The sequence below is a fragment of the Hoplias malabaricus genome, chromosome 9, assembly GCF_029633855.1.
Source record: "Hoplias malabaricus isolate fHopMal1 chromosome 9, fHopMal1.hap1, whole genome shotgun sequence".
Taxonomy (NCBI): domain Eukaryota; kingdom Metazoa; phylum Chordata; class Actinopteri; order Characiformes; family Erythrinidae; genus Hoplias; species Hoplias malabaricus.
In genome coordinates this window covers 44334690-44353020 of record NC_089808.1, presented here as the reverse complement: position 1 = coordinate 44353020, position 18331 = coordinate 44334690, and the positions used below count along the sequence as shown (strand labels likewise).

The window sequence follows — 18331 nt, the reverse complement described above, 5'->3', positions numbered from 1 at the left end:
TACAGCACCTTTAAGAGAAGGGTTATATACGGCACCTTTAAGAAAAGGGTTCTATACAGCACCTTTAAGAGAAGGGTTATATACGGCACCTTTAAGAGAAGGGTTCTATACAGCACCTTTAAGAGAAGGGTTATATACGGCACCTTTAAGAAAAGGGTTATATACAGCACCTTTAAGAGAAGGGTTATATACGGCACCTTTAAGAGAAGGGTTCTATACAGCACCTTTAAGAGAAGGGTTATATACGGCACCTTTAAGAAAAGGGTTCTATACGGCACCTTTAAGAGAAGGGTTCTATACGGCACCTTTAAGAGAAGGGTTCTATACAGCACCTTTAAGAGAAGGGTTATATACGGCACCTTTAAGAAAAGGGTTCTATACGGCACGTTTAAGAGATGGGTTATATACGACACCTTTAAGAGAAGGGTTCTATACGGCACCTTTAAGAGAAGGGTTCTATACGGCACCTTTAAGAGAAGGGTTCTATACGGCACCTTTAAGAGAAGGGTTCTATACGGCACCTTTAAGAGAAGGGTTCTATACGGCACCTTTAAGAGAAGGGTTCTATACGGCACCTTTAAGAGAAGGGTTCTATACGGCACCTTTAAGAGAAGGGTTCTATACGGCACCTTTAAGAGAAGGGTTCTATACGGCACGTTTAAGAGAAGGGTTATATACGGCACGTTTAAGAGAAGGGTTATATACGACACCTTTAAGAGAAGGGTTATATACGGCACCTTTAAGAGAAGGGTTATTTACGGCACGTTTAAGAAAAGGGTTATGTACGGCACCTTTAAGAGAAGGGTTATATACGGCACCTTTAAGAGAAGGGTTCTATACGGCACCTTTTAAGAGAAGATTTATATACGGCACCTTTAAGAGAAGGGTTCTATACGGCACCTTTTAAGAGAAGATTTATATACGGCACCTTTAAGAGAAGGGTTATATACAGCACCTTTAAGAGAAGGGTTCTATACGGCACCTTTTAAGAGAAGATTTATATACGGCACCTTTAAGAGAAGGGTTATATACAGCACCTTTAAGAGAAGGGTTATATACGGCACCTTTAAGAGAAGGGTTCTATAGGGCACCTTTAAGAGAAGGGTTCTATACGGCACCTTTAAGAGAAGGGTTATATACGGCACCTTTAAGAGAAGGGTTCTATAGGGCACCTTTAAGAGAAGGGTTATATATGGCACCTTTAAGAGAAGGGTTCTATACGGCACCTTTAAGAGAAGGGTTATATATGGCACCTTTAAGAGAAGGGTTATATACAGCACCTTTTAAGAGAAGGGTTCTATATGGCACCTTTAAGAGAAGGGTTATATACGGCACCTTTGAGAGAAGGGTTCTATAGGGCACCTTTAAGAGAAGGGTTATATATGGCACCTTTAAGAGAAGGGTTCTATACGGCACCTTTTAACACACAATCAACACCACTCCCTCCACCCAGTCACTGAAGGGACTCTCTGTTCCTCGAGGCTGAAGTGATTCGTCCAGTGAGAAATTCAGTCATTGTGTCAGTGACCTGAATAAACCCAGAGTGACCACACTCTCTCTCTCTCTCTCTCTCTCTCTGTGTCTCTCACTGTTTGTCTCACTCTCTCTCTGTCTGTATCTCTCTCTGTTTCTCTATCTGTCTCTCCTATCCCTCTCTGTTTCTCTCTCCGTGTTTCTGTCTGTCTCTTCTCTCTCTCTATTTCTCTGTCTGTCTCTCTCTCCCTATGTCTCTCTCTCTGTCTCTGTTTCTCTGTCTGCCTCTACACTCTCTCTCTCTCTCTCTCTCTCCCCTCTCCGTTTGTCTGTCTCTCCTCTCTCTGTTTCTCTGTCTGTCTCTCTCTCCCTCTCTGTTTCTCTCTCCGTGTTTCTGTCTGTCTCTCTCTGTTTCTCTCTCCGTTTCTCTGTCTGTCTCTCCTCTCTCTCTCTCCTCTCTCCCTTTTTAGCAGAAAGAAAAAACTGGCCTTTGGGTTGAATAGTGATGTCTGTCTGTTTTTAAAGGGTTGGTGAAATCAAGAATCAAAGTGGATTTTTTGTTTTATAAAATGATGAAGAATCATAAAATGAAGTTTTATAAATGTATGGGACTACGATGGGGCTCTGTGCACCACAGAGGGTGGTGTTTTATTTTTCTCTGACCTTTTAAAATGAGAACTGAATTTAATTCCTGATTTTTTCTTTTTGTAAAAAATAGTGATTTAAGTTTGTTTAAAAACTCAAAAAAACTCTCCTCTCTCCCTCTGTCTCTGTTTCTCTCCCTCTGTCTCTGTTTCTCTCTCTCTGTTTCTCTGTCTCTCCTCTCTCTCTGTTTCTCTGTCTGTCTCTCCTCTCTCTCGCTCTCTCTCTCTCTTTCTCCTCTCTCTCTGTCTGTCTCTCCTCTCTCTCTCTTTCTCTCTCTAAGTCTGTAATTCCAGGTGAACTTCTGGAATTTACTGAAAGTGGCTCTGAATGAAAGGCAATAAACGATAAAACTGACAGAAACAGAATGGTCTTCAGGAAACAGAGAGGGGCTCCTCTCCGGTCTCTGGGTTTAAGAGGGTTACGTGTGTTTTCTGCTGATTAATAAAGTTTGTTGATTATCTGTGTGTCATTTTTTATCAGTTATTTTGGTGATAGTTTATTCTGTTCTGTAACACTCAGCTGTATCTAATCTCAACCACATAAAACAAACACTCTCTGTACCGCTGAGTGTGTGTGTGTGTGTGTGTGTGTAAGTGAACAGCTAGCAGTGACTAACAGAAGGAAGAGTGTGTGTGTGGGACAGAACTGAACACAGAGCTGAGTGTAATCTCTCCTCATTTGAGAGTCTCTGGAGGACGGACGTTATTTTGTTGGTGTTAGAGCTCAGGTGTGTAGTTAAAGTCCCTCTCAGGGCTCTGAGTGACTGGACTTTGATCTCTGACCTCTGTTCTGATCTATATACGATACTGGGCTAGTGAACTCTGACCAAGTTTAGGTTCAACAGGTTTACTGCAATTGAGGAATATCATGTCTCTTTATGTATATAATAAAAATGGAGTTAATGAATGTCAGGGTTACGAGGTTTACACAGTGGGACTTCACAAACACACCCACAATCCAAATGTGTTTCATCACAACACTTCACCAAATAAACACCAGTAAAAACACATTAACGTAAACGATTAACATTCTGGACTGTAATGGTGAAATAAACCAACAATAAAGCTTCTGAATTTAAAGCTCCGGTTTCCTCCCATGATCCAAAACACACACGGGCAGGTGGACTGGCTTCTCAAATGTGTCCTTAGATGTGAGTGAGTGAATGTGTGAGTGTGTGTCGCCCTGTGAAGGACTGGAGTCCCCTCCAGGGTGTGTTCCTGCCTTGCACCCAGTGATTCCAGGTAGGTTCCGGACCCACCACCGCCCTGAACTGGATAAGGGTTACAGACAATGAATGAATGATCTTAAAATAGTAAGGAACCTCTGGATTTCAGCAACGACATCCCATAATATAATTTAAAGATTAAGAGAATCCAGATAAATCTCTATAAGAAATTGATAAGGCCCAGACTGTGGTCTTCTAGCCCTCAGACCGCAATGAAATATACACAGACAGGTTTCTGTAGGAAATCACTGCACGGGTCAGAACCACTCCCCAAACCCACTGTCTGTGAACACAGTTCATCACCACCTCCACAAACACAAGCTAAACCTCAAAGACACAGAGAAGAACCCAGATATAAACAGGATCCAGAAACGCCGTCCAGAACTTTCCCCCACTGAGAACACCTGGGGCTTTATGAAACACAAACACTGTAACAGAGCCCCAAGCCATGGAGCAGCTGGAATCCTGTAACAAATAAGTACAGTGGAACCTCTACCTACGAAGTTGATCCGTTCCGTGACCCGGTTCGTAAGTGTAAAAGTTCGTTTCTTGAGTCAATTTTCCCCGTTTAAAATAATGGAAAAGCAATTAATGCGTTCCAGCCCGCACCCCGAAAGTCACCCTTTTTGCACTGATATGATTACAACACTCTCAAATTAGTAAAAAAATACATGTAGCGTTACTAAAAATAAAAGAGAAATACAGTGGAAACAGTAATAAAAAAGAAATAAAGATTTAAGTGGTTACACATCGCTACCTTGAAGACGTGACGACTGGCTGGAGGAGTAACACAGGCACTGGCTGTATGACGGGAGGTGGGGGGTGGGTGGAATAACGGAGAGTAGGTGGTGAATGTGGGGAGATGAAGCGTAGATACGGCTTAACTTAGCACGAATTTCGATGTCTGCTATTTACACTAATGTTACAATTTGCTAATCTTAAAAGCTCACTCCAGTCTGGGCGCTGGGAGACTCGCCTATTGGGGTCAGTGGACATTTCCAGCCGCCGGCTCGGCGGAGGCTCGGGTTCGTTTCTAGAGTCGTGGTTCGTTGGTGGAGGCAAAAAATATTCAAATGTCCGGTTCGTATCTTGGAAAGTTCGTTAGTAGAGGTTCCACTGTATCAGAAGAGATACTCATATTCAGAGTTACAGCGCCTGGTCTCCTCAGTTCCCAAACTCTCTCAGAGTGCTGTTACAGAGGAGCAGAGGAACACAGTGGGAAACACCACACCATCACTGTTCTTCTGGAACAAGTTGAGAGCATCAAATTAAAAAAGGTCATATATTTATAATAATAAAAAAACACCAAAAATGTTTCCACATTTAAAATGTTGCAATGTTGTAAATGATGTTTAAATGATCACTGCACTTTGTTTTATTTACATTTTGCATGGCTACCTGTCTTGTCTGAAACTGTTGCGTATTTGTGGTGAAGCCTGTTACAGAATGTATTGTGTGTTAGCTTTTGTGGAATAAAGCAGGGGTTCCTCAAACTACGGCTTGGTTTCATTTGACCTTTAAACTACAGCAGCAACACCCACTGACCTTTAAACTAACGGAGTACTAACGTTAGCCTTGGACAGAAATAACAACAAAAACAGAAACTGGCCACTGGCTCCGAGCGTGTTTCAGGGCCTCGTCGATTCAGTACCAACTCCTTCTACGGTGAAACATAATGTACACACACCGTCTGGAGTCCAGAGAAACAGTGTTGAACAACTTTAATCTCTAAATCATTGCCACATTTATTTAAAAACAATCATGACTTTATGACACGGTGAATCGTATTTTGATACGTTTTCTTAATGGAACTCAGTCCGGCCCCAAAATGCTGACAAAGTCCCAGTGTACAAGGAGGAGGCAGTGTGGATAAAGGCCAGAGCACCCACGGTTCTCCCAGCTGTCTAGAACACGACTACACAGAAGTGTGTGTTTGTGTGTTAGTGTTTTCCACAGCTGATGGGGGTTGTGGGGGAGGGGGAGGGTCAGACATGGTAAATAATGCTGTATTGAGAAATGAGAGCTCACACAGATTTACTGCAGCCTCAGCTGTTCGGGGAAAAGCAGACGCTCACGATAAAGCACGATTGTTGAAACTGAGTGTGGGTGTATGACTCAACACAGGAACTGATACTGCGCGCACACACACACACCCCTCACATGTTCTGCCACTCTGAAACTTGTGTGTTTCTTGCTAGGCAACTAAAAGGTAAACAAACACATTCACACACACACAGCTCACCTGTGTGGGGGGGTTTGTGGAGGGTGGTCAGAGTTACACCGGGGTTCACAGCTGAGGGGGGATGAGGGTCTGTGGAGGGTGGTCAGAGTTACACCGGGGTTCACAGCTGTGTTACCTATCGATTCCTGTTGATGATTCTGAATGTTTTCATGTGTGTTTCATGGTTTTCCTCATGTGTATTTTACAATCTGAGCTCACTGTTATTTCCTTCAACTTTCAGAAACTGTACACACTGAATCACATGGAAAAAATGACCTTTAATCACCTTCAGCAGCGGTGTGTGTCAGGAGAGTGTGTGTGTGATAAACTAGTGAGACACAGCGGATACAGAAGACGCAGCTATAAATCAAACGCGATCCTGAAGCAGCTAGGAGTCGTGAGTGACCTGTGTGGTCCTGGAGAGGGACCTGTCCGTTCCAATTGTCTGGATGATGACCACCATTTACAAAACCTCACCACGACAAACAGTCAGTTTTACCCTGGATTCATGCACAACAACATGGCCCATGTTTCCCACAATGCACCAGCAACTTCCCAGGCAACAGAAACTCAGAAAACAGGCAACAGCTCAGTTCTAGACAATGTTGTTAAATTAGGAACTGCAGAAAGTCAGTAACACAACTGTCTAACATTTCACTGAAGCCTGTGTGTGTGTGTGTGTGTGTGTGCGTGTGTGTGTGTGTGTGAGAGAGAGAGAGAGAGAGGGGGGATGTTGAAAGAAGGGCACAAAAACAAAACATATGCAATCAATTAAATTTTAGTGTCCACTCTCTCTTTATTTGTCCTCACATACTTTAGTGTTACATCACCCTCTGAGCTCTGTGTGCCCCCAGAAGCACACACATGCACACACACACATATTGTAGAGAAAAATATGGATTCCGAACAGGGAATGGAGCCAGATGCCCTCCTCTAAAAGCCCCTCACATGTGGAGGGTGACCACAGCATGTCTCTGAGAGTGAGATGTTAATGAGGACGGAGCTGAATGTGGTGTTGGACATGTGGACACTCAGGGATTCCCCCGACGATGATCTTAGCTTCACTTTCATAAAACAGCTAGAATCTGCTTAGTCAGTGTCTGGGACACTCCACCGCTCCTCAGTTCCCCCGCCACCCCACAGTAAACACCTGTATCCCCCGCCACCCCACAGTAAACACCTGTATCCCCCGGCGCCCCACAGGAAACACCTGTAACCCCCGGCGCCCCACAGGAAACACCTGTAACCCCCGGCGCCCCACAGGAAACACCTGTAACCCCCGACGCCCCACAGGAAACACCTGTATCCCCTGACGCCCCACAGTAAACAGCTGTATCCCCCAACATACCACAGGAAACATCTGTATCCCCGACGCCCCACAGGAAACACCTGTATCCCCCGCCACACCACAGTAAACACCTGTATCCCCCGACACCCCACAGTAAACACCTGTATCCCCCGACACCCCAGTAAACACCTGTATCCCACCGACGCACCACAGTAAACACCTGTATCCCCCGACGCACCACAGTAAACACCTGTATCCCCCGGCGCCCCACAGGAAACACCTGTATCCCCCGACGCACCACAGTAAACACCTGTAACCCCCGACGCCCCACAGGAAACACCTGTATCCCCCGACGCCCCACAGGAAACAGCTGTATCCCCCAACATACCACAGGAAACATCTGTATCCCCCGACACCCCACAGTAAACACCTGTATCCCCCGACACCCCACAGTAAACACCTGTAACCCCCGACGCCCCACAGGAAACACCTGTATCCCCCGACGCCCCACAGTAAACAGCTGTATCCCCCAACATACCACAGGAAACATCTGTATCCCCGACGCCCCACAGGAAACACCTGTATCCCCCGCCACACCACAGTAAACACCTGTATCCCCCGACACCCCACAGTAAACACCTGTATCCCCCGACACCCCAGTAAACACCTGTATCCCACCGACGCACCACAGTAAACACCTGTATCCCCCGACGCACCACAGTAAACACCTGTATCCCCCGGCGCCCCACAGGAAACACCTGTAACCCCCGACGCCCCACAGGAAACACCTGTATCCCCCGGCGCCCCACAGGAAACACCTGTATCCCACGACGCCCCACAGTAAACAGCTGTATCCCCCAACATACCACAGGAAACACCTGTATCCCCCGACGCCCCACAGGAAACAGCTGTATCCCCCGACGCCCCACAGGAAACAGCTGTATCCCCCAACATACCACAGGAAACAGCTGTATCCCCCAACATACCACAGGAAACAGCTGTATCCCCGACACACCACGGGAAACATCTGTATCCCCCAACACACCACGGGAAACATCTGTATCCCCCGACATACTACAGGAACAACAGCATAGCAACGGCACACACCTAGCTCTCCTCTGTCCATGAAAATCATAAAAAGAAAAAAGGGAAGAGAGAGAGAGAGAGAAAGTGAGGTACATGAGAATCAGAGAGAGCGAAAGAGTGAGAGACAGAGAGCAAGAGATGGCGAGAGAAAAACAGAGACAGAGAGCAAGAGAAATACAGAGAGAGAGAGAGAGAGAGAGAGCAAGAATGACAGAGCGAGAGACAGAGAGAGAGAGCAAGAGTGACAGAGAGCGTGAGAGAGAGAGAGCAAGAGACAGTGAGAGAGAGAGAGAGCAAGAGTGACAGAGAGCGCGAGAGAGAGAGAGAGCAAGAGACAGCGAGAGAGAGAGAGAGAGAGAGAGAGAGAGAGAGAGAGAGAGAGAGAGAGACAGAGAGAGATCACATGGGCTATTTTGGCCATCTATGTTGTGTAACACAGCTGAACCCCCAACTGACCCCTGCCCTCCAGGGTGTGTGTGTGTGTGTGTGTGTGTGTGTGTGTGTGTGTGTGTGTGTGTGTGTTAAAATGTAGCTCAGGTTACAGTTTTAAATTCCTGAATGAACAGTAAACTGTGCATCCTGTGAATATTCCTCATACCTAGTGGCCTGGATGTATCAGAGACTGTGCACTAAACCAAATTTTCAAATGGCCGCTCCCATGTGGATGACCCGCTCTATGGAGTATAAACTGGGTTCAGTCTTTATCTGAGAAATGGTGTAAATGTATTGTCACTTTCATAAACAGCTACATTTGTAAAGTCACCTGTTGATTAAATGCTACTGTTACAGTTAGCGTCTGAAGGGAGCTCACGACAGAGACGGCGTGATCCGGTCTTAACTCTGAGGCTGAGTGTATCCACAGGAAACTCTAAGCTAATGCTAAAGCTAAGGCAGCATGTGGGTGATGGTGCCAGCGGTGAGCAGAAAGACAAACAGCTGAGTAAATACAGAGCGAGCATGAGCCGGACTCACAGCAGGGGATTATCTTATCTGGACGGTTGCCTGGCAACAAGCCGGGCAAAGAGGAAGGGACCAATCAGAGCAGAGTTACAGGAACCAGTAACACACCTCGGCCATGATGGGATATAGCAGGCCTCAGAGCCACAGAGATGTAGTGTCTGAGATTAATGTCTATATAAGGAGCTCTGGGTGTGGCTTGACATAGTGGGTGTGGCTGAATGTCTGTATAATGATTAGTGGGTGTGGCTGGTTTCTGATATGAAAGTGTTGTGGTGAACCAGCTCAGACACAGGACTCCTTATATGGGCACAAGACTGAGTACAGGATGAACACATGACTCCAGAGCTGTAAAGCCATTGGCTGCTGGTTGTTGTTTTTATTTTTTAATTTTTTAAAGTAGTGGTGAAATATGGTCTAACACAAAATAACCGGGTTCTAGATGGTGTATGAGTGTAAAAGCGTCTTGCTTTTCATGTGTGTGTGTGTGTTCTTCTTTCTGCTCCCGTGGCTTCCACACCTCTAGACATGCCATCAAATGTGTGTGTTACACTGGTATTCCGGTTTGACTTCTTTTGGGTTCCTCTACTTCTCTCGTTCTCTTTCACACACACACACACACACACACACACCTACCTAGGTGTGTTTACTGTAGTCATTAAGCTGAATGTTTGATGTCACTCCGAAGATCTTTAAACTCTGTTCAGTGAAAAAAACAAAAAAGATGCTACCGTCGCTATTCAGCAGTAAATCACAATTGCCTCTGCATATGACCAGCTCTCTCACCCACACTCTCTCTCTCACACACACACACACACACACACACACCTGAGGGCTTAGGGCTGAAAGTTCGTTGGTTCTATTCCCGCAAGCAGCAGGAAAACTGGGGGCAGTGGGAGTGAAGGAACAGCACTGTCCTCCTCCTCAGTCCATGGCTGAGGGGCCCTTGACCAAGGCATCGACCTGTCTGTCTCCCAGACTGCCTGCCTGCCTGTCTGTCTCCAAGACTGCCTGCCTGCCTGTCTGTCAGTCTCCCAGACTGCCTGCCTGTCTGTCTGTCTCCCAGACTGCCTGCCTGTCTGTCTGTCTCCCAGACTGCCTGCCTGTCTGTCTGTCTCCCAGACTGCCTGCCTGTCTGTCTGTCTCCCAGACTGCCTGCCTGTCTGTCTGTCTCCCAGACTGCCTGCCTGTCTGTCTCCCAGACTGCCTGCCTGTCTGTCTGTCTGTCTCCCAGACTGCCTGCCTGTCTGTCTGTCTCCCAGACTGCCTGCCTGTCTGTCTGTCTCCCAGACTGCCTGCCTGTCTGCCTGTCTGTCTGTCTCCCAGACTGCCTGCCTGTCTGTCTCCCAGACTGCCTGCCTGTCTGTCTGTCTCCCAGACTGCCTGCCTGTCTGTCTGTCTCCCAGACTGCCTGCCTGTCTGTCTGTCTCCCAGACTGCCTGCCTGCCTGTCTGTCTCCTAGACTGACTGCCTGTCTGTCTATCTGTCTCTCAGACTGACTGCCTGTTTGCCTGTCTGTCTCCCAGACTGACTGCCTGTTTGCCTGTCTGTCTCAAAGACTGACTGCCTGCCTGTCTGTCTCCAAGACTGACTGCCTGCCTGTCTGTATGTCTCCAAGACTGCCTGCCTGTCTGTATGTCTCCAAGACTGCCTGCCTGTCTGTATGTCTCCAAGACTGCCTGCCTGTCTGTATGTCTCCAAGACTGCCTGCCTGCCTGTCTGTGTCTCCAAGACTGCCTGTTGTAACCCCATAGTCTGGTGAGTGTTGGCGGTAATGAAACCAACAATACAGTATCTCTGGTACAGTTTATAAAGTAATGATGATGGCATTCAGTTTATTCTCTGTGTGATAAAGTGAAGTGTGTTCAGCGATTTATTTATAATCTAATCTCCTCTGATCCAATCTCTCCATAATCCAATCACCACTAATCAAATCCTGACGGTAACGAGACGCTCCTTCACTCAGTCAGAGAGTCAGGAAGGGAATCGGCGACACAGTGAATCAGCGAGACAGTGACACATTGAATCGGGGAAACAGTGACACAGTGAATCAGCAAGACAGTGACACAGTGAATAGGTGAGACAGTGACACAGTGAATTGGTGAGACAGAGAGACAGTGAAAACTGGTTTACCCTCAGTCCATCCTAAAACCCTGCAGCGTTCTGAACTGCTTTAAAATTAAAGAGGGTTAATGTCAGATTAGGGTCAGTGCTTATAAACTAACAAACAATACACACTCCACACACACACACCTCTTATACACACCACACACACACACTCCTTATACACACCACATACCTTATACACTCCGCTCATACACACTACACACACATCATACACATTCTCTCCTGATACACCTCCCCCCACACACACCTTATACACACCACTTGAAATTTTGGGTGCTGTGACTGAAAAGAGATTGAGAAACACTGTTACAGAGAATGAGCAACTACGGAACAGCGCATTGCATTGTGGGTAGTATTTGCCATTTTACAGGACAAACTCCATAGCAACAGAAGACCGGCCGAAGAATCCATGTAAAGAGCTCTGTTTCAGCTTCTTACTTAACGTAAACAAAGGCTAGAGACAGACGAGAGTTATTTGGACTTTACCACAAAAACGGTAACGCGGAAATGAGAAAATCAAACCAAGACCAACCCAGTGAAATACTCCTGAGCCCAGAAGGACTAAATCTAGGGGCATAAAGAGAGAGAACACTTAACTGAAAGAAAACGATGTGGCTGATCTACGCATCATTAGCGTCAAACATTGTTTAACAGCGCCGCGCCTCCTTCAGCTACTGCTGCAAGCGCCGAGAGCCACTGTGACCTGCCCCCAGCGCCGCACTGTTCCCACCTGTAGTCTATTAAAGCACATTTTAAATTATCATCTCATTTCAGGTTTCATTCAAAATGCTTCTTTCCCCAAAATTGTATAATGTTCATAAAAGTAGAATTGTGTTTAACACATACAAACCGGATTCCAAAAAAGTTGGGACACTGAACAAATTGTAAATAAAAACTGAATGCAATGATGTGGAGGTGCCAACATCTGATTTTATTCAGAATAGAACACAAATCACAGATCAAAAGTTTAAACTGAGAGAATGTATCATTTTAAGGGGAAAATCCCCCCTTCTTCTTACAACACTCAACAGACGTCTGGGGACAGAGGAGACCAGTTTCTCAAGTTTAGAAATAGGAATGCTCTCCCATTCATGTCTAATACAGGCCTCTAACTGTTCAATCGTCTTGGGCCTTCTTTGTCGCACCTTCCTCTTTATGATGCACCAAATGTTCTCTACAGGTGGAAGATCCGGACTGCAGGCTGCCATTTCAGTCCCCGGATCCTTCTCCTACGTAGCCATGATGTGATTGCTGCAGAATGTGGTCTGGCATTATCTTGTTGTAAAATGCAGGGTCTTCCCTGAAAGAGATGACGTCTAGATGGGAGCATGTGTTGTTCTAGAACCTGAACATAGTTCTCTGCATTAATGGTGCCTTTCCAGACATGCAAGCTGCCCATGCCACAAGCACTCATGCAGCCCCATACCATCAGTGATGCAGGCTTCTGAACGGAGCATCGATAACAACTTGGGTTATCCTTGTCCTCTCTGGTCCGGATGACATGGCGTCCCAGTGTTCCATAAAGAACTTCAAATCGGGACTCATCTGACCACAGAACAGTCTTCCATTTTGCCACACTCCATTTTAAAAGACCCCTGGCCCAGTGCAAACGTCTGAGCTTGTGGAGCTTGCTTAGAAATGGCTTCCTCTTTGCACTGTAGAGTTTCAGCTGGCGACGGCGGACGGCACGGTGGATTGTGTTCACTGACAGTGCTTTCTGGAAGTATTCCTGAGCCCATTCTGTTATTTCCTTGACAGTGGCGTTCCTGTTTGAGGTGCAGTGACGTTTAAGGGCCCGGAGATCACGAGCATCCAGTAGAGTTTTACGGCCTTGACCCTTACACACAGCAATTGTTCCAGATTCTCTGAATCTTTTGATGATGTTATGCACGGTTGATGATGATAACTTAAAAGTCTTTGCTATTTTACGCTGGGTAACACCATTCTGGTATCGCTGCACTATCTTTCTGCGCAACAATGGTGGAATTGATGATCCTCTCACCATCTTGGCTTCAGAGAGACACTGACACTCTGAGAAGCTCTTTTTATACCCAATCATGTTGTCAATTGACCTAATTAGTGTTAATTGGTCTTCCAGCTGTTCGTTATATGCTCAATTTCCTTTTTCCAGCCACTTATTGCTACTTTTTTGGGATTTGTTGACACTGTGAAATTCTGAATCAATATATTTTTCCTTTAAAATGTTTCATTTACTCAGATTAAACTTTTGATCTGTCATCTATGTTCTATTACGAATAAAATATTGACATTTGCCGTCTCCACATCATTGCATTCAGTTTTTATTCACAATTTGTTTAGTGTCCCAACTTTTTTGGAATCCGGTTTGTAATTTAGATTTAATTATTTGTATGTGCTCTATAATGTTTAGTAATTATTTTAAAATAACTTTGTTTAATGCAAATTACAAATATTCAAGTGAGACACTGATAGGAATCATAGCTGGTACTTGGTCTAAAATGTTAGAGAACCACTGCCTTATAACGATACGCTGAAGAACGCAATGGAACTTTATTTAGAAAATATAAAGGTGATTAACGGACTCGATCCGTTAAATGATCGTAGACAGATGATTTAAATGAGCTGTCACAAGTTACATTTCCGCCTTATGCCATGGTTCCACAGTTTTGTTTCCAAATCTGGAGAACTGAAAAAACACACTCCATTTGTGATAGGTTTCCACTCGAGTCGTGAGAACAATTACCGCAGTTAATAACACAACAACCTTTCACCTTTTCACTGAGTTTTAGACTCGAGAACACACACACACACCACACTGCAACCTTCATTTATTCACTCTCCGCCACTTGTCCTCTTCCCAAAATGGACAACATGAGCACACCATGCACACACACAGCGGGACCATCTCTGTAGCTGAAAGTTGCTGACTCATAACGTAGTTCTCAGTGTCCTCACTGTGGACGAGCACTAGACAAACTGGACAACAGGGTCCAGAACAGAGTCCAGAACCACTATGAGTCTAGAACCAGGACAAAAGGCAAGAACCAGGATGAGAGACCTGTGTGAGATGGGTTTCTGATAACATTCCCGGTGTGGTGAGGACCACAGGTTGTGGTTCTTTGTGAGACGCTGGTGTTAGACGGGTTCCTATCTGTCTGCGAGTGTGAAGAATGTTCTCCGGCGCCATGCGACTCCTTCAGTAAACACAGTGTTCAAACACAAACATCCGTCTGCAGAAGGAACAACACTCATCTACTGCGGAATTCCACTCCCAGATCAGGCCAGACCATCACCTGACTGTCCCCTCCATCACCTGTCCAACCCCTCCATCACCTGACCACAATCACCTGACCACCCCCTCCATCACCTGACCACAATCATCTGACCACCCCCTCCATCACCTGTCCACCCCTACATCACCTGACCTCCCCCTCCATCACCTGACCACAATCACCTGACCACTGCCTCCATCACCTGTCCACCCCTACATCACCTCACCACAATCACCTGACCACCCCGTCCATCACCTGACCACCCCCTCCATCTCCTAACTACAATCACCTGACCGTCCCCTCCATCACCTGACCACAATCACCTGTCCACCCCCTCCATCACCTGACCACAATCACCTGACCACCCCCTCCATCACCTGTCCACCCCTATATCACCTCACCACAATCACCTGACCACCCCCTTCATCACCTGACCACCCCTATATCACCTCACCACAATCACCTGACCACCCCCTCCATCACTTGACCGTCCCCTCCATCACCTGACCACCCCTCCATCACCTGACCACAATCACTTGACCACCCTCTCCATCCCCTGACCACAATCACCTGTCCACCCCCTCCATCACCTGTCCACCCCCTCCATCACCCAACCACAATCACCTGTCCACCCTCTCTATCATCTGACCATAATCACCTGTCCACCCTCTTCATCCCTTGACCATAATCACCTGTCCACAATCACCTGACAATTCCCTCCATCACCTGACCACAATCACTTGTCCACCCCTCCATAACCTGACCACAACCACCTGTCTACCCCCTCCATCACCTGACCACCCTCTCCATCACCTGACCACCCTCTCCATCACCTGACGTCCCCTCCATCACCTGACCACCCCCTCCATCACCTGACCACAATCACTTGTCCACCCCCTCCATCACCTGACCACCCTCTCCATCACCTGACGTCCCCTCCATCACCTGACCACAATCACTTGACCGTCCCCTCCATCACCTGACCACAATCACTTGACCGTCCCCTCCATCACCTGACCACCCCCTCCATCACCTAACCACAATCACTTGACCATCCCCTCCATCACCTGACCACCCCCTCCATCACCCGACCACAATCACCTGTGCACCCTCTCTATCACCTGACCATAATCACCTGTGCACCCTCTCCATCCCTTGACCATAATCACCTGACTATTCCCTCCATCACCTGACCACAATAACCTGTCTACCCCCTCCATCACCTGACCATCCCCTCCATCACCTGACCACAATCACCTGTCCACCCCATCCATCACCAAACCACAATCACCTGTCCAGCCCCTCCATCACCTGACCATAATCACCTGTCCACCCCATCCATCACATGTCCACCTCCTCCATCACCTGACCACAATCACCTGTCCACCCCATCCATCACATGTCCACCTCCTCCATTACCTGACCACAATCACCTGTCCACCCCATCCATCATCAAACCACAATCACCTGTCCAGCCCCTCCATCACCTGACCACAATCACCTGTCCACAATCACCTGTCCAGACCCTCCATCACTTGATCACAATCACTTGTCCACCACCTCCATCACCTGACCACAATCACCTGTCCACCCCCTCCATCACCCAACCACAATCACCTGTCCACCCTCTCTATCATCTGACCATAATCACCTGTCCACCCTCTCCATCCCTTGACCATAATCACCTGTCCACAATCACCTGACAATTCCCTCCATCACCTGACCACAATCACCTGTCCACCCCCTCCATCACCTGACCACCCTCTCCATCACCTGACGTTCCCTCCATCACCTGACCACCCCCTCCATCACCTGACCACAATCACTTGTCCACCCCCTCCATCACCTGACCACCCTCTCCATCACCTGACGTCCCCTCCATCACCTGACCACAATCACTTGACCGTCCCCTCCATCACCTGACCACAATCACTTGACCGTCCCCTCCATCACCTGACCACCCCCTCCATCACCTAACCACAATCACTTGACCATCCCCTCCATCACCTGACTACAGTCACCTGACCACCCCCTCCATCACCTGACCACAATGACCTGTCCACCCCCTCCATCACCCGACCACAATCACCTGTGCACCCTCTCTATCACCTGACCATAATCACCTGTGCACCCTCTCCATCCCTTGACCATAATCACCTGACTATTCTCTCCATCACCTGACCACCCCCTCCATCACCTGACCACAATCACTTGACCGTCCCCTCCATCACCTGTCCACCCATTCCATCACCTGACCACCCCCTCTATCACCTAACCACAATCACCTGACCGTGCCGTCCATCACCTGACCACAATCACCTGTCCACCCCCTACATCACTGTCACCACATCATCTTCATTTTCTCCAGTCATCACTCTCTTCTCCGTTGCTATATTATAATCATGCTCTTCATCACTGTAATGTTCATCATCACTGCCCACTCCCTCCCCTCCTCCGTCAGCATCTTCACTGCTGTAACCCTGAGACCCCCCCCCCCACCCCACCAGCACTATCCTCTGTGTCTGAGCCAGTCTTGCGCCAGGGACACTCTGCACATTCCTCCGCTCTAATGCCCCCTCCTCCGGCGCGTGCCCCGGTCAGCTGCTCGCGCTGCAGATGACTCGCATTCCTCGAGCTCAGCAGCGCTGGTGTGTCTGCGGATGAGTGTGTGTGTGTGTGTGTGTGTGTGAGAACCCTCTTTCTCTGGCACTTACCATGGTGACAACGTTCTGCGCGAGGCCCGTCTGCAGTTCGTCGTAGGTGCACGCGCATGTCCGGTTGCCGTCGGTGCCGCTGTGCGTGCTGTTGGCGTCGGCGCACGTGCTGTTCGGCTGCGCGAGCAGGAAGTAGTCCGAGAAGTGGCTGAAGCCGATAAAGAGCGCGGGGATCCAGGTGAGCGCCACGAGCCGCTTCTGGAAGGCGCCGAACCCCCCCACAGCGGGCAGCACGTAACCGTCCACGCGCGACAACACCGCGGAGCCCACCGTGCCGTTCTCCCCGCCGCTAGCGCCGCGCTCCGCGGACACTAGCCCGTTCTCCGAACCGCGGGACTCGGGCTCCGCCGCCATGGCGCTTCTCTCTCTCTCTCTCACACACACACACTCTTTCAGTCTCAATCTCTCTCAGCGCTGCGTCATCAGCGCGGGAGCGCGCACGGTACCGACGACGCGCATTCACGTCCACCCTCTTTATTGTGAACAGCAAACACAACCCTATCCCCCTCCCGCTCCGTGCTCGCTCCTCCCCCTCCTTTATCTCCTAGAGCGCGAGCACAGGTAACCCGTGACACACCTGGCCAGTACAAGAACAAGGCCACACACGTCCTTCTCCACCTCTCTCTCTCTCTCTCTCTCTCTCTCTCACACACACACACACACACACACACACAGAGAGAGAGAGAGAGAGAGAGAGAGACAGAGACAGAGATTGTCTCTGTCTCCCTCTGCTGGTCGTTGTGTGTAAAGTAGATAAAGGCGGCAGATCCAGGGGGTCCATGGACACAGGGAATTATAGTAAACTGAGACACTGGTGTCGATCACTCAGGTTTGTTGACGGTGGAGCGGAGGGATGCCAGTGTTTCAGGAAGCTCCCGTGTCTGTGTGTCCTCCTGGTTCCTCTCCTTTTAGTTAAAGCTGTCATAGTCAGATCTGCCGGAGTCATTAGCCACACTCTGGAAATGTTCACATTCTCTGCTCTACATTCAGCCAAAGATTCACAGATCACAACTAACTCCACCCCTCTACCTTTTTCTGAGTAAACGACCCCCACCTGTCCGTCTGGACACTGATGGATGACTGTCGAGCTCCTCCTCCACTCTTCAGACCAGCTGCCCACGCTCCAGCCACCACCACTGGCCTCGGAGCTGCCCCTACACTGAAGTTCTCACCGACGCCTAACTGTTACCAGTAGATTGACCAGAGGAGGGTAGGTCCCCAGTGTGAGCATTGGTTCCTCCCAAGGGTTCTTCCTCAGCTCTGAGGGTGTTTCTCTGTGTCACTGTCGCCCCTGGCCTCACTCTCCTGGGGCTTTACATTTCATTAACCCTCTCTTTACTGGAG

At 48.1% G+C, this 18331-nt stretch overlaps 1 protein-coding gene across 1 annotated transcript in view; it reads right to left on the bottom strand.

Moving 5' to 3' along the window:
• The window catches only part of LOC136707094 (solute carrier family 22 member 23-like), a 40284-nt gene extending 22834 nt beyond the window's left edge, over positions 1 to 17450 (bottom strand). Inside the window, exon 1 of the mRNA XM_066680980.1 lies at positions 16988 to 17450. Within this exon, the coding sequence (XP_066537077.1) occupies positions 16988 to 17341 (354 nt within the window). The 5' untranslated portion in view covers positions 17342 to 17450. The remainder of the gene's footprint in view (positions 1 to 16987) is intronic.
• Positions 17451 to 18331: the final 881 nt, after the last annotated feature.